At 36.7% G+C, this 18066-nt stretch overlaps 1 protein-coding gene across 1 annotated transcript; it reads left to right on the top strand.

Annotated features, from left to right (window-relative positions):
• Positions 1–4017: 4017 nt before the first annotated feature.
• Positions 4018–8658, top strand: LOC108682583 (novel acetylcholine receptor chaperone-like). Its single transcript, XM_018171777.2, has 4 exons — positions 4018–4864; positions 5424–5514; positions 6167–6273; positions 6676–8658. The coding sequence occupies exons 1-4, from the start codon at positions 4415–4417 to the stop codon at positions 6889–6891; spliced, it is 864 nt and encodes a 287-aa protein (XP_018027266.1). The 5' UTR covers positions 4018–4414; the 3' UTR covers positions 6892–8658.
• The last annotated feature ends 9408 nt before the right edge of the window (positions 8659–18066 follow it).

The raw sequence follows: 18066 nt of genomic DNA, 5'->3' as shown, positions 1-18066 counted from the left end.
GAACCGATTGTTGCATCCAGTCGCTTATATTGAAAATAAAATGATTTAAGCAAGTATTTCTTGCATCAGAGATAATTAAAAGTTTGCTAATGTTAACAGCATTATAATACATGCAGAAACGTACATTTTTTTATAGATATTAAAAATTTAGGCTCTATGACTTGTATACTATGTCTATCACAGTCTATAGGATTTTGAATCGCTGCATGCATTCAAATTCAAATTAGGTCCACCCACACCCCACGGCCAGTGTAGCTGTAGCTGTCAGCTCGCTCAGAAGTGTGAAAGCTTTTGCCGGTGAAGGTGTGTTATACGATCGGTCCATAAAGAAGTGTTGTTCGGTTCAAAATGACATAAGAACAGGTTCTTTTGAATAACCTATGGATTGGCACCATGTAGCAATGATTGGATCCCTGTGACAGTACGTTGGACGCGTTCAAGCATTGATTCAATTTGATTGGATTCCTGCAACTGTTATGTTGGACGCGTTCAAGCATAGATTGGATTCTTGTTACTGTGATGATGCAAGCATTGTTTTTTCAATGAAACAGCTGTGGCATCTTGCAGAGACTCATCAGTGATGATGGACTGAAAGTGGAAGTGTGCTGGACGTTCCAGATTTTTGGGTCCTGCTTTCCGATTTGCTATGTTCACCAGTTAATATATTAAATATTACCCCTCTGGAATTCCACACTGCGTTGTGGGAGAGTCTAAAAAAAAACTCTCTGCTTTGCCACTATGGGCATTTGACCTTCCAGGACCCAATTTGACTAGTAGATAGAACAGAGAAGTTTGGTAATGCATTGAGAATCTTGGCTGTCCATACTCCATTTCAACTATCAATAGATTTTTACTTACATGTTTTTCAATCCCCTTGACCCCTATGGTTCCAAAATATGACTGGGCTAAAGCTTTGCTAGGAGCTAAATCATTTGCAAGAAATTTGGTGATGGGACACTCATCTGGTACAGGCAGCAGGCTCAATAATCAATAGCTGCTTTGTCATTGTGGCAGACTCCGAAACGGAGGTTTCAGTCTCACTCTCTGCCTCCGGTTCAGAAGTTCCAGATGAGAGGCTAGGTAGTTGTTCTCGTTTTTTTCCTACGTTTGCTGCCACCCCGTGCCCGTCCCATATTCCAAAAAATGAATGAAGTAACCACCTAAAGCTTAAATAAATTCTGAGATCGTTACTCACGATTACCTCTTCTTACCGATCACGTAACCAGATCTTACCTTACAAACGACACCAGAGATGTTTACTGACACTTTACTCGATGATCGCCGCCCGCCGGCAATGAACCTCCGTCCTCGATCCAGTGTCGAGTGTCGACCCATGGGGCCATGGGCCATGCTCAACTCAGCCTTGCGGATGTCTTGTATTGTTCGGATTCGGATGGTTCAAATAGTGAATATTGCTCGTGAACTCCATTCAAAATGATCCTCTGTGAACTAGCTTTATCTGATCTCCCCGAATCCTCTGAAAAACTATTCAAACTGTCAATTAGTATTGACTAACACATTGCCTGTATCGATATGCAATTATTTCGTAACGTTTATCAAATAAATTGGAAAGAGAACGACCAACCGAGTGGACTGACTTCTAATGCATTTGAATGGCATCAATTAGTCTTAACGTCAGATAAACGGCTTGATAAAAAATAAAGTGCTCCTGCAACATATCACATTTTTGTCAAGCCAGTATTCGTGTACCTAAATGATTCTTGTCATTTTTATTTTTTACTCTGATGCTGGCTTACTTTCCAATTTAAATAGATATAAAAAGGCCACACAGTGAAAAGTCTAATCGTACTATATCGAGTTGAAATTAAGAAGAGACGCATCTCTTCTTAATTTCTAACATCAGAAGGATGATCAGAGGAGTGGCAGTAAACTAGCGAAGCGCGAAGTTAATCGGTCAACTACCGAAGATTTTATTTTGCATTTATTCATCCCTCCATACGACAGAATTTATTTCTGACGCTGTTATGGTTAAGAACAAGACTGGTTAGCATTATGGATGAATTTTTACGAATTTTGAGAGTTAATTGACCAGTTATTTTAATAGGTTAAAAACAGATGCTATTAATACGCGTTTGACGCCAATTACAAACTGTTTGTACGTTTTCCGATACAAGTGACGTCACAGTGAAGATGCGCAGAACGGTGTCAAAATTACTAGAAACGTGGGTCAACCTTACATAGTTCAACCATGGGATACCGTGCTGGGTTGTCGTGCACGAAAAGGGCCAAATGCAATATATATTAGTAAACTTGCTATTTTAATCATGACATTTTATTTTTTGGATGTTTTATACTCTGAAAAATATTATAAACTTGAGGCCATCATTGATTTTTGCCCGCCAACGCATATGAGTAAAGGTTCAAATTGTCAAATATTGCCGGAAAAAGGCCCATGTGGCAACCCTGATCTCGTTTCACGAGATATCCATGAAACATACGTATGAGCAATCCGAAAAATTTCATCAAATGCCCGATGCATTTCGTTTTCATAAAAACATACGTACTGTCTCGAATGATTGTAGATATTGGAATCAAATCAAGTTAAAACAAAACAATTAACAGAGAATAATGCTTTACGTCACTACGATCTCAAATCCTAACCAGGTGCTGATTAAAATCAGAACTGGAATCTTAATGTTACTTATTTAAAAGCTAACAATAATGTTAACGACGAAATGCATACAGAATGATACTCAATTTACTGGATGAAGTATTCATCAGCATGTATAAAATAGATCAACTATTCGTTTCACAAGCGCCGTTGAACTAATAAACTATGTATTACAATTATCAGCTATCCAGGCGTGTGAACTGGGTGTAGTTAACCCTCTACCGCCGTATATGTCACTCTCCGGATACATAACTTTCAACTTAAATTATACGTAAACTGTTGAGTATAGCAGCCTGATGACGTTTTTACGCCACAGAGAAGATTTCAAAGTTGTCGTCCGTGGCGGCAACCATCAGTGCAAATCATTTTGCAATCACTAGAACGCATCGTTGAACTATATAAGATTGATCCACGAGGATTTCCGTCTTTCAGTTCAGCTTTCTTGTTCGTCACTGAGATCGAGAAACGTAAACAATCCCGTCATTCCCATGATGGAATGGTTGACTGGTTTAATCGCATTTCGCTGATTGGGTAATGCCCGTGACGTCACTGAGATCAGTGACGTCACAGGCAAACAACGAACTACATCTGCAAAAATGAGTTTCTCATGGGTCAACCTTATACAGGGTGAACCAGAATTAACTGACCCTTTTAATTTGTTAATAAATAAAAAAACTATGAACGCTATGAAGTTGAAACTTGTTTTATTTAAAAGAAGAACATTTTTATGGTAATTTTGTATCCTAGGTTTTAGGATACAATAACTAACTAGGATACAATATTACATACAATATTTTAACTAATACATATTATTAATACATAATAAATATTTTAACTAATACTGCATACAATATTACCATAAAAATGTTCTTCTTTTAAATAAAACAAGTTTCAACTTCATAACGTTGTTAGTTTTTTATTTATTAACAAATTAAAAGGGTCAGTTAATTCTGGTTCACCCTGTACTAGTTAAACCACGACTAGAACGTATCTTCTTTGGGAAGTAGGATTGTGACAGTATTGCTCCGGTTACCCATGTCAGGCGGTAGTGGGTTAAACCAACTATTGTTTGCTGCTCGAACGTAGTTTTGATGAATTGACCTCATAAATGGTAGTAAATCTAAAAATGTAGTCGGAGCGCGAATGTATAAACTTAATGTAAGGAAATATTTGCATTTCAGTATAAGTTTAGATAAATTCCGTTTCGACTAATTAATTTCCAAGTATTATAATTCAAACGGTAATTGTCATTATAAACGGAAGCAAGCTCAACTTTTTGTATGTTTGTATCAACAGGGATTTTATGCTCCATTCATTCAACTACTGTAGTTAGGAACATCATGGTTACGAAAGCATTAGAATGTAGAAGTTAGTACGTATATAAGTACAGTCAGAATAGTGTAAGCAGGGTTACAACGCGTGCGTGCTTAGTTCGCATGATCGATACTCGCCGCGACCAAGGCAACAGCAGCACAGGCGACCCAGCGCGCATCGGAGATCAGTTAACCGGCGCTCGTCGTTCTGTGTCTATCTGTACGCTTACCGTCATGTTAAATGAAATTTAATACATGAAATTTGGCTCTAATTATTCTCCCGGTACTCTAAGAAGTATTGTAGGAAACGCTGATAATAGCGGTTGTGTGTTATTGAGTGCAAGAACGGCCGTTTATTGATCGGCGAGCGGTGGTGCAGACGAGTGAAGGTACAGCTGCATCTTCTGAATGTGTACCGGGCAGCGACCAGCAGGCTGTAAAGATTTTCACGATAGGAGATTGTGACCTTATGAACCATTTTCTTGTTTATTGTGAATCACTATTTAGTTTCATGACAAAATCAGATACCACCCATCAGAACCTATCGGATAACCATTCATCCCGTAGACGTAAGAAGCAACACAACAGCCAAGATCGGCAGCCAGCTTCGGCGGATCCAACAGAGAAGCAGGCGGGGGTCGCGGCTGCGGCCTCACGGTATCCGTGCTACGGTCCCTGCAAAATTGAGAACAGACCAGAATCTGGGAACTCGAATTCCGTCGAGGCCAAAAGACAAGAGGAATCTAAAGCTTATATTTGTAGCCAGGGACGAAGAGCTCTGCAGTACGAAGTGAAGAGACGAGCCTCCATGGCGTCCGTAGTGCTCAAATCTCTGTCCATTTTGTTAGGTATTTTCTTTATTTTTGTGGGTACAACAAAGCTCACACCAAGAGTCAGCAAAGAACTCTACAAGGAATTGGTTGGTATTTGCATCCTTAACTAATTTAAAATTCTGAAGGAAAAATCTGCTATAAAAATTTAAAACTCAGCTGTGTTGCATTATAAAATTTAGTTTTCGAAAATAAGGAAATAACATTCATTAAAGTTTTGGTTTCTTGATATTGTCCGCGGACAAATAATGGTAACATTTGATTTGGAACCAATTATTAACAAAAGAATATAAATCATCCAAAGTAGATGGGATCTTAAGGCCCCATTCAAAAATATGTTCTTGTATAAATTACCAAAATTGACTAATTTCTTGCACTTGAATTCAAGCCCAATTCTATTTTAGTTTCCTTCCCCCCCCGGTCAAGTCAATAGAGAGCAAAATTCAATACGATGATTGTTTGAGAAGTAACGTATTCTCATCAAGTCTCATTGAAGTTTAGGCACATAATTTACATTCATTTCTCATTGTGCACTATTAATCTTCTAGCACTAGCTTTATCCCTTCTTTTAGGTGGCAATGTATATTAAATCATAAAATAATGCATTTTCAATTGCGTGTAAATAAAACGAGTTTATTGTTATGACAGCGGAAGGAGTTTGCGAGGTACGCCAAGGTGTTCCCGCTGGCCCAGGCCCTGGAGTACAAAATCCCTTCAAAATGGTACCGGCGCATCGTCGGCGCGTTTAAAGGCTAAATGATTAATGCACCTATATCACTGAAATTGGTGCTTCTAATACGATTTATAAGCTTTCTATGAATACTTTTTATATCAGGCGTGAATGTTCTGTAATTTGATCATTTAATATTAACCCTGTTTGTAAATGGAAGCAATACATTGCATGAAAACAATGAATTGAAAGTCTACGCAAATTGTGATTAACATTCAGTTAATAAAATCACCTAATCGTTTTTGGCTACTGATTCAGCACACCTCTAAGTCATTTTATGCTCGTTCTAGAAAATTATCATTTGATTTAAAAAATGATAGCGGAAAATTCGGCATTATCCTGAAAAGGTTAACGATATGAACATGTAGTATTATCTGTGTTTGGTGTTATATTGTACTGAAAATGTTGTTAGCGGTATGTGAAATTTTACGTATATCTTCTGAGGCTTAGCCAACCCTGCCCTCAAAACCTAGTAACCTTCTTTTTGAGTCTTTTAATAACGTTCAGAGTTTATAGTGCCTTGATATCATACCATTGGATGAGCAAGAATATGAAAGGAAACACTAAAACTTTGTTGATGTTAATTGAACGCGTTTGATTTTTACAAATTTAAAAGTCGTCCAGTGAGAATTTTGAAGCCTCGGAATTCTTTTTTTTCCAGGCCGAGTTAAGCAAGTGGCGAATTTGACGCTGGTGCTGATGATGCTATTCGCCACCTACAACCACTGGATGGTTGGTGACAAGTTCGAGCGCATCGCTCCATCTTTGGTGAGAACGTACACCAGTACCTATATAGTTAGTAAAGAAGTCAATTGTCTCATCTTTTACCGTCTAATCAAAAATTTAACCGGTATAGTCAGTACGATCTTAGATTGTATGACTTAAAATTGTAAAAGGGATTAAAAAAAGTAGCCATGTAGAAAATTTCGCGTGCGCCCGACAGCTGCATTCATTTAATGTATGGCCATTTCGGCATCCATATACTAATGCTTTATCGAAGATGATACGTCACATCAAGGTTTGTTTCGTTCAAGTGCAATGCCAAATTTCTTTATTTTAAATGCTTTGTTATATTACTTTTTCTTATGTCATTTCCTTATTATCTAGTTCATGCCATCCGCGCGAGAGTCCCGCCTCAGTTCCAAATATTATGTCATGTCCTTGTTTCAGGTGTTCTTCTTCATGCTCACCTGTCGCTTGGTTGTTGAATTCCAAATCAAGAGGAAAGAGCAGCAAGAAAGTAAAGAGAAAGCCGACAAGATCTCCAAGTCACCAGAAGTTTTGGATCAGGCGCCCTCCGCGTCAGCTGCACCAACGGGAAAATTGGCTGCGCGGGAAAACCGCAATCATTCAGGAGCGTCAAACAGAACTAAAAAAGATGATTAAAGCTATTCCGATACTTGCTGTAAGTTAGCAATCATCATTTTGTGTTCTTGGAAAGCAAGTTATTTTATGTTTGTCTTCGCCCATTTAAAAGTCAGTTTTAACACTGTAAGTTAATTCCATGTAGTTTTTGGAAAGGTCTCATATTCGCAGAATGAGTTGAAGTAGTTCCCAACTTTCGTTATTAGAATTTGATTGTGGTATATACGTCATGATCCTATGCTCGGGAAGTAATTGCGGTGTGATTTTTCTATCATTGTTTGAAGCCATTAAAGGTGTGCAGCTTACATTTTTACTATATCAAATAGTATGTCCATTCCGAGTGCCCAGTATTGTGTGAATAAGGGTCAGCGTTTTCCATGTAATCAGTATTTTTGCCATTCAAAGGTACGATCATCTTAAAGTATAAGACGGATTGTGGTGCCGGACGCTCAATGCCTCAGAATTTCATCCATTAACGCAAATAAAATCATTAACATGTCTCCATTTGGGATTCAGTGGAAACTTTGATACAATTTTGGAGAGATGGTGACTCCGTTTCTTGATTGGTCAGTCGAAGTAATTTAACAATTTAACTTCCTCAACGATCTTCTTCTAGTGTTCTTTGCATTGCTTAGTTGGAACGTGCTTGCTAATTTTTGTAACAGTTGTCACATGGTATTAGGACTCAGAATAAGGACCCTGCTTATCCCATTATCTATGTTAACACTGTTGAGTCAATTAACAGTACTTGCAATGATTACGAAAGAATTTTCACTTCACAGCAGGGTAGGTATACTATACATTATTCGATCTCTGGAACGAAAATCTTTCAAAATCAATGCGTATTCACATGTGTATTTTGAATGCTTACAGCGTTGAAATCAATCAGATAGTTCTTATAAATGGTGAAAATATCATAAGCTGCTATTTCAGAGAGACACTTAGATTTTCTGATTACATGCCTCGTGTTTGCTTGCCTGTTGAACATGCACACTATAACAAGTGTATATTCATTCACGATGGCTTAAATATTTAAGTTGAAATATTGATATTGTGCACACACTTGTCATTAGATAAGTTTCTTCGCGTAAGACTAGAATATGTACGTTGATTTAGAGCGCACTAAACATTCTTGGCGTATCGAAGTTATCAATTGTATTTCATATGTCAAGTTGCGATTCAGTTAGGTAGTTCATTATGATACGAGTACTTTTTGGATATTTTGATTTGACAGTTTTGCCTTGATGCAATTATAATTCAAGGTATATAACCTCCTTAGAAGTCCAAGTCTGTTTATTTTTTAACAACAGTATTTTGCGTTTCTTCTTTAATATTGCTCACGTCTTTACGCTGCAAGACTGCTCGCTCTCTATTAATAATTCTTATTACCCCCAAAAAATTCAAATTTGGGGTCACCCAAACAACTTTAGGGGGAATTAAAATTGCTACCATATTTCCACGGCAGTTTCAACTGCACAGACAATGGCTGCTTCACAACAGTCTATAGATTCAATTTTCGGTCTTCTTCAATTTTCGGTCGGTTCTTTTTAAACAGCACCTCGTTTCAAAGACTCTTTCTTTTCTGTGTTGCTTGAAGTTCAACCTACAAATAATGACCTCTCAGTTGGAGATGTGATGACTAATAATCCCTTTCACCATCGGATTTGTTGTTTCTCTTAAAGAAACTAAAACTACGTAAAAATGTCGAGTACAAACATCGTGTTTTAAGCGAACAAAAAAACGTTTTTTTACTCAGCAAGTCCCGTCGGATAGACACTAAAATTTATTTGTCACTTGTTAAGTTTCCACCTATTATTTCTAAATATCTTAATATTGAAACAAAAGTAAAAATTCTTCACTTCAAATGCTGTGAAAAAGATAATGTAATTTAAGACTCGGAAACGTTTTTGAGAAATGAATTTGTCAGGAGTTAACCATATGAGCTTATATGTTATACAGTAAATTTGCACCGTTAGTCTAGGAAATTGTTCTGATTTAATATTAAGTTTTACTGATAATCCGTGTGTAAGCAGTTGATTTATTTGCATCCAATAAAATTTCTGATTTCGGTTGACTTCTTAACACTATTTTGATTTTTCTTCGCGCACACCAAAATCAAAAACCGTGATTAAACCACTTTTCTTGTCCACCATTATATCACTAACCTAGACCATTATTATCAATGATCATTGTACGGAATGATAGAACGTAATTCCGCTGATACAGACTAATTATTAGTTTCAATCGTACTTATTCATATGTGCGGGAATTTAAAATTTTCATAACGTCTCTGAAGATAGTGCTCCGTCCAACTTGGATCAAAAAGAGTCGTCGAAAAAATTTCATAGCTGAGGCACAACAATGTTGAGATGCAAAAATTTGGATGTGCCACAATATTAAAGAGCATTATTTTTGCACTAAAATGTTAGACTTTTATTACTCATAATCTTTACAAAGTAAGTAGGAGTACTAATGTTTGAGTGGTATGCTTGGCCGCTACACTAAAATTACCTCTAGGACGTGCGTTTAATTGCTTCTTGCATGTTCTCCATTTAATGCATCGGCCCCGTTCATGTCTTTTGTTTGCTTTCTCCAAGTGCCGTATACTTTGATTCATTTTTGGTGCACACATTTAACGAAAAAAATTAAAATCCAAGGCAAAGCTAGAAGTAGAGAAACAAGGAATCAAATATCATCCCATGATAAAAAAAGATAAATTTCAATATTTTCTGCGGCTCATAAAATAGTCAAAATAAATTGCAGTAATCACAATTAGATCGTCTCGTTGATGAAATATTCATAACTCGAAAAATTTTGATGGCCTTCAAAAAACAGGAACTTGCAACAACAAGAACATGGACACGAGTTCATAATTTCTCGCTAGATGCTTCGTTTTATAACCTTCTGTATTGGCCTCCTAGTGCCGCTAATCATAAGACAAGGAACTGAATATTTGACACTAGTTTCTATTTAAAATTTTGAAATGCGCTAAGCCCTTGTCATGCACTCTGGGTCAAAATTTTCTCTTAAGTTTACAGCGAGAAATTTCTGATGTTTACCGTTAATATTTTAGACAAAATGAGTGAGCACTATGAGTCACTTACGAGGAGGCTTACGCAAATTCGTTGAACTGCTTTCTAATTGAGATCCTTGTCCAAGGAACGAAATTATCAAACTTCAGTTAATATACAAAGGAGAAATAGCAGGAAGGACAGCATCGAGAAATCTAATTTGTCATCCAAACATGGAAGGAGGGCACCTGCTGGTAATAAGAAAAGGTGTTAGACAAATTAAAACGAGTTAATGACTGTGTTGTAAATATATTGTTCAGCAGCTGCAAATAAGACCAACCGCTGCAAGATTATTGCCGTTTAAGAGGCTGACATTGCATCACGGATTACTGAACAAGCTAACTGAACTAATGAAACACAGACCAGAAATTCATCATTTTATCTGAACCATCAGTTATATTAAAAAATTAGCGTTGTTGAGCAGATAAATTATTAGGAAGAGAGCGAACTTCTTCCTCAATGTGCACATAATAATAGGGAATGAATTATATTCGTTAAGTGATAATCATAAGTGAAATTTTCAGGTTCATTTCAAAGTTAGTTAATTATTGACAGGAAGCAAGATTTCTTTTTAGTGAGCCAGTAAGAGAAAAGAAAAAATGAAGTGGATGCCCTTCTGTTTAGGGTTTTGAGAGGGTTTCAGCATATTTATTATTCTATCGTCATTATTATTCTATTTCTATTCAAATCAGATATTATTGATTTTTAAGATCAATATCTGCTGTAATAGTTATTTCATCATATTTATCAGGCATCGGAATTACTAAACAATGGCTTTTGATTCTTCTGCCTCCAATATAATGACATGATCCGAAAAAAACTGACATCGTGGTCAGTTCATACTGTACTGATGCATTACAAAACAATGAGCTTGAATCTCAATTCAATTGACCAACATGCGTTTTTGGAATCCAAAATTTTGTGCAATGAGAAACGCATCGAAGTTTTGTTTTGCAATCACTATAGAAGTCATGCAAGTGGAAGTAAACTTACCCGTAGCCTCGCGAGACGGCGACGCAGATGACAAAGCTTCCGCATGATTGCTTCTTGTGATGGCGTGCTGCAGTTTCTATGGTGAAGTTTTGCTATCAATTTAGTTGTTAAAATAAAAGCGAATGAGACCATTTTTACATTATTAAGAGGTATTTCGAATGGAACCAAAAAATTTTCACTATTGAGTTCGATCCATCCTTTGGGTAAAATAATTTTTTTTCTGGAAATTTAAAGTCAAATCACCAAAATGTGTCCCAAAAGATACAAAGAAAAGAAAATAAGCACATATCAGAGCTGCTAGAAATTGAGCTTGAGGTATAGTATTTTGGCTCGGCCAAAAAACTGCGAGGTGTGATTTCAACGTGAAAAAATTAGAGTACTGGGGCAAAGGAATCAGGATGCAATTTCGATTCGTGATTGAAATAATTTTGTCGATTAGTGGCTTGCCATTTTCATATTAACGACTTTAGCCAATTTTTTTAAGTATTTCAGTTGTCATCTTCGTACAGTTTAGAATCGCAAAATTCCTTATCCGAATTTAAATTACGGACAACAAAAGTTTAGATATGATTTTAACGCTAAAAAATTTGAGATTTATTTTTAGTGGCCGCTGATGTTTCGAGTTTTATCGACAAGCTAGGGGGATTTATCGTTCAAATTCTGAAGAAAAGACTAAAGTGTCGATACTTTGAGGCACGGTGGAGATTTTCTTCTATTAGGAAGTGAATGGGTTGGTTTAATGAGACTTGGCAGAGTTTGCTTTATTCTTAACAAAGTAAGGAATTACCAAGAACCATGAAGGTAGAAAAATTCATTTTTAAAATATTTTTTGAGAAGACTTTCGGAAAATGTCGATTTAAAGGTCAGCTGAAACGATTGTAGCGGAATACATTCAATGAGTTGAGAATAATATTTTCAGGATATTGTGCAAATAACATTGAATACTGAATCAAGCATTATAAAAACGTAAACATTACGGAAAAAATTAATTTCAATATTTTGCTCGATCATGGGCATCCTTATTTTAAATGAAACTGCTAAAAGGTTATTTAAATAAAAAAATTGCACCTGATTTGCAATATAATTCTCAGAAATATAATAAACAAAAATGGAAACAAAAAATAAAATAAACAAATTTTGTAAACAAATATGCCATTGATCGGAAAAATAACAATTAAGTTTTACCACAATCGCCTTTGGGACGGGGTATGAAATCCCGCCTCATATTCGCAATATATTCGAGTCCCGTCTCATATGCGCAATATATTCGAGTCCCGTCTCATATTCTCAAATGAGAGACGTCTTTTAATTATCTTTGAGTTGTGAAGTGATCTTCACCCAAGTCTCAGCCTCCATAGCGTCTCGCACAGACCAGAGCGCTCGCATGGCTGAATGTCTTCCTTAAATTAGATCTGTGTTGGCTAAGTTGGTATCATCATAAGACTCATCAAGGTAGACAGCCAAGAGCCATCACTGTCTCTAGGTCACGGGAACACCGAACGAGATCACCACATTGTTCGAAATATTAAGCAATATTTGCAATGAAACTGAGCTGTCTCTGCTCAGCTGATTATATACGAGATGAAGTGACTAGTGAAATAATATGTTTAATGATTGGCTAGATGGACTAATGCCCTGAAGATTGCATTGTTATGTTCAATTTACTGCATGAATTTCATGTATTGTTGTCAATTAATATTCGCTTTCTTGTAGGATACTCAATTATTTATTCGTTTTATATATCGCGCCCAACGATCTTAGACGTAACGAAACGAGGTGGAAAATTGAGTTGTCATGATTCGGCTCATTTACGCTCGCTGCTCTTTATACTGTTAGTTACATTTGCTACAGTTTTTAAAAATTTCATCTCAAAATATTGATATTTTTCTAGTGCACGTCTGTTAATTTATTTCGTTTCAATTCTATGTCAATGTCCACTCTTTAATCTTCATCACAGAATATTTTATTCAGGCGTGCAATTGTGCCACGATTGTTATTCAAGTTTCACTTAACTGCTCAATATTAGTCTTTTGGAGCCATTTTGTAACGTTAACAAAGGATGGGAATTATAAAACACAATTTTCTCGTCCACCGAGGCTGCAAGAGTGGAAGTGTGTAAGCCAAAGCTCAGGTGTTTGCCGAGTCAACAAGAATGTTGGATAAGAAAGACGTGAGCCTCACCCGATACAGCGGCTTGCTCTTTGTCTTGCCTTCGAGCTGCCCCCTCCGACACGACTCTCTCCTCGGTGTGTCGCCATGAGTCCTGATTATGGTATCTTACCTTCAATTTAATACTTTGCTGAGTTATTAGAACTATTTAATTAAGTTTCGTTCTATGTGTTCTAGCAGCAAGTCAAAGGTTGTTGAAATTGCATCACTCATAATTGCTCTTAGTGTGTAACGCAGCGTCGTAAGCTGTTCGAAAATGAGTCCTGTAAAAGGTTACCCACTATTCTGCAGTTAAAAAACTAAAACTTGTTATTAAAGCTATTCGGCTCTTGCTACTTTGGAAATTCCGAGGTTATGTGAGTGTACAGCATGCCAAATAACCTTAAGATATTTTTTTTTCGCAGGAACTTGAAATCCATTTTGTCTCGAGTTAAATCAATTTAAATTAAATTGCGCCATAAGTTGAGGGAGCTATAATGACGTCATCCCGTATATTAGCTGATGAAACTATTGTGGCGGCGTCCATACACCCGAGTCACTGTCACCACCATAGAAAGAATTAGGATGCGCCGTTAAGATTTGTCTTAGAATTTCAAATGATTTCTCCGTTGTCACTACCTCAGCCTTGTACTTTTAGATAGTGGATTATACGCCATTGTCCGCATTCGCAACCATTGAGTCGGAATCGGGAATATCTCCTATTCTCTGTTGTTATGTCCCCTTAATTGTTCACAAATGAAAATTGGCATTATTAGATGTAGAATTTTGTACCTGTGTGTAATACGTTAATTTATTTGTCTTTGTTGTTTCAGTTTACAAGTTAAATGTCAAGGAATGAGCCTCTCGTGTACCTCATTTTTCAAAACTTCCTTATGTGATCGAAATAGCGTTAACAATGAACGACTCGCTCGGAACAACAATGATGTTGACTAGAACCTCAAAATGGAAGCAATATAAGTATCGAAAATAACTTTCATGTAACATGCGCACTGAATTGAAGCTATACAGGCTAACTTGTGTTAGTAAACCTGTATTGTTCACTTTACATATATTTTAATTAGGTATGTACAATTATCTCACATTTACATAGCCCTATACGTTTTCAATTTACATTTTTTGAAACCCGAAACCGAAAATTGGACGCACCTTCACCCCTGAGGGGTAAGTTATGTTAGCCCCTTCCTCAAATTAAAAATTAATGTTAATATCATTATTATGGCACAACTTTCACATCCACTACTCATGTGTTCTATATACCCGTAAAAGCACAGTAAATTTTTCTTTCTAATAATTTATCTCATGTGTAACGAATACTGCGAAGAAAGTTAGTTCACGTTGGTTGTTTTCGCATAGACAATCATTTATAAAGTGAGTGTATAAATTTCGAATTTTGTACGGCGTTCAGAAAACTTTACAACAATTCTTATTAATCTCCTCGCCCGTGCCGACGGTGATGAGCTTATTCATGTGTTATCCATTATAGTTTAGTTTAATGAAGACCACTCCGCTCACTTGGCTAAACTAACAATCATTGCATGCAACAAATGGTAAATATTTGTTGAAGGGAATGAGTTGTTCCAGAGCTCTGAATGAGACCAGGTAGCGCAGTGCAGGCTTCCATTCCACAATTTTGTTGCTGAGAGTAAGCTGCATATTGCGTTAACCTGAACAGCAGTGACAAATTAGGTGTTGCTGAATGCCAGCTTCCTATTAGGTTATTCTGAACAGCAGCGACAAATTAGGTGTAGCTGAATGCCAGTGTCCTATTAGGTTATTCTGAACAGCAGCGATAAATTAGATGTCGCTGAATGCCAGCTTCCTATTAGGTTATTCTGAACAGCAGCGACAAATTAGGTGTTGCTGAATCCAGTTTCCTATTAGGTTATTCTGAACAGCAGCGACAAATTAGGTGTTGCTGAATGCCAGCTTCCTATTAGGTTATTCTGAACAGCAGCGACAAATTAGGTGTTGCTGAATGCCAGCTTCCTATTAGCTTATTCTGAACAGCCGCGACAAATTAGGTGTTGCTGAATCCAGCTTCCTATTAGCTTATTCTGAACAGCCGCGACAAATTAGGTGTTGCTGAATCCAGCTTCCTATTAGCTTATTCGGAACAACAGCAGCGACAAATTAGGTGTTGCTGAATGCCAGCTTCCTATAAGCGTATTCTGAACAGCAGCGAGAATTAGGTGTTGCTGAATGCCAGCTTCCTATTAGCTCATTCTGAACAGCAGCGACAATTAGGTGTTGATGCATGCAATCTGCATATTGCGTTTTCCTGGAAAATAGCGACAAAATAGGAGTTGCTAAATACATGCTAACTATTAGATGTTGATGAATGACAGCTGCACGTCTTACTGAAATACAATATGCAAATTAAGAGTTGCTAAACGAAAGCTGTAGTTAGAATGTGCCTATAATAGCAAATTGCGTGTTGCTCAGCGCAAGGTGTTAATTATAGGTACCTAAATTGGTGAACAGAAGGTGCTGAATGTAATTTTCGAATAATAATGAGAGTTGGAATCAATAAAAATCATTAATAACAGGTATGATTTTTATTTTATAAAAAAATTCACTTCAAGTGTTGTGGAATGTGGTTATGTAATTAGTTATTAGTGAATTGAATGATACAGCTTATTCATTATAAATGGTCCGGAAAAAGTTTCTAAATATCAGGAAAAAGTTTCTAAAGAATTCATTCGTTAAAAATATTCTTCATCGTTAATGAAAATCTATAATTTTTCATGAGAAGTGAGATATCCTATGAATTTGAGAAATTTGTTAATTTATGATATAATGTCAAGTATTTTGAAATATTTTTTTACAAGTTCAGAGACACATTACCTGCTTAAAGAAGCCACTGTATCATGAAAGGACAGCATTTAGAGTCTTGTTTAAAAAGTACAGCTCTGAATATTGACGTCCAACAATTTGCCGATGCGTAGCGACCAATTCCCATCTAAAATTTCACATGAGGTTGGAATGGCCAACGATGATCCTCATAAAATTTTCCTTGGTATGTGAGCAAACAGCAAAGGTTCATAAAAATTTAGGTTTATCATAAAGATTCAAGGACTTAAAACTGACAGCTTCTCTTTGAGCGCCGAGTTCACGAGCCATTGATGCACTCGGGTCTCGGTCTTTGCTGCAATCGCTCTATAAATTTTACGGATGTATTTCACTGCGATATGAAGGCTGCAATCACTTAAATTCTTATGGCCGTCGTAAGTTGCATGACATCGTAAATTCGGCTTTCACTGTTGCAGTTTGAGGGCCGAATTCAACATATATGTTTTTAATCACGATCAGTAGTATCGCAATAAAAAATTTTCTGTATATATGTAATATGATGTAATAATGATATTTAGTTTGAATAACTCATAATAAGACTATGCGTGGAACCATAATAAGTATAATCACAACAACTTCACAATTATGTCTTTGAAAATACTGCTTTCACTAGTGTAATTATCCATCGCCTTTTCAAAGAGGGGGCTTCAGATCTAATCTAGAACAGCGATGGGATTGTCAGTAGCGACCAGAGGCTCGAGAACGTCTGCTGAGTTGCGGGCATCGAATGAACGCCTGCAGCGCCCGCCCGTCGTCCGCAGGCCGTACAGCTGGCCGCGTTCCCACAGACCCAATCGAGGCGCTCCAACGAGACTTGGAAAACCACGGTAGGTACCTGCTCCAGAGGCACGGTTTCTCTAAACTAAGTTTAAAAACCATCTTAACTGTTCCTGGTTATTGAGACATGAAATGTAAATCAAGTTTATAAACCATCGTACCTCTTCCTGGTTATTGCGACATGAACTGTAAATCAAGTTTATAAACCACGGTACGTATCTGCTCCAGAGGCACGGGTTCTCCAAACTAAGTTTATAAACCATCGTACCTGTTCCTGGTTATTGCGACATGAAATGTAAATCAAGTTTATAAATCACGGTACCTCTTCCAGGGGCACGGGTTCTCTAAACTAAGTTTAAAAACCATCTTAACTGTTCCTGGTTATTGAGACATGAAATGTAAATCAAGTTTATAAATCACGGTACCTTCTCCGGGGGCACGGGTTCTCTAAACCAAGTTTATAAACCATCGTACCTCTTCCTGGATATTGCGACATGAGCTGTAAATCAAGTTTATAAACCACGGTACCTTTTCCAAATCATATAGAGACTACTACTCTGAATCAATAAACTAACGTTACCCCAGGTATTAGATTTTATTCGTAATTTGCAGTAAAAGATTTATTCAGATGATTTAATATATTCCTCTACCATGATGTTAAGAGAGATAACTACAAATTTTTGGTCGAATTTTGCTCTATCCTTCTACACTCAACAGTTTTCAATGACGCTATTTATCACATAAAAATGAATTTTGGAGTAAAATAGACTTTTTGAATAATTGAAGTTTTTTAATTCATTTGTGTTTACAACTCTTGTGACGCTTACACGTGTTGAAGAGGTTAGTTATTTCTTACCTCGTGAATCTACAGTGAACACCTCGTGAACAGTGATGAAAAAATTATTCAAATAATCCATGTTAAGTGCGTAGATTAGTCTTTAACTGATTTATCTCAGTTGTAATAAACATGCAATTGATTATATAACTATCACCGTTCTGAATCACTAATCGAACGTAAATAAACAAAATGTACAATCAAGTTAATTTAACAGAGTTAAAAACGCTCAAAAAGGTTTTTGCATCCGTCGCCTACGTATAATAAAATAAATGATACATGATTATCTTGATGGCGAGAAAGAAATTGTGTTCAGGAATGACTGGCATCAAACGGAATGAGAGGAATCGTAAGTAAAAGTTTTACACAACTTCACTGCATTTTTCATTTTTCAGTCAGCGTCCATTCTGGCAAAATCTGTCGTACACGAAAGCCTCATATCTCTAGTGCTGCTATTATTCATTTATTATCTCATGAGTCCCCTACTTAATCATAAAACGA

This window comes from Hyalella azteca, unplaced genomic scaffold (genome assembly GCF_000764305.2).
Source record: "Hyalella azteca isolate HAZT.00-mixed unplaced genomic scaffold, Hazt_2.0.2 contig14624, whole genome shotgun sequence".
Classification (NCBI taxonomy): domain Eukaryota; kingdom Metazoa; phylum Arthropoda; class Malacostraca; order Amphipoda; family Hyalellidae; genus Hyalella; species Hyalella azteca.
Note: the sequence above shows the minus strand (reverse complement) of the source record. Positions and strands in the feature narration are given on the sequence as shown.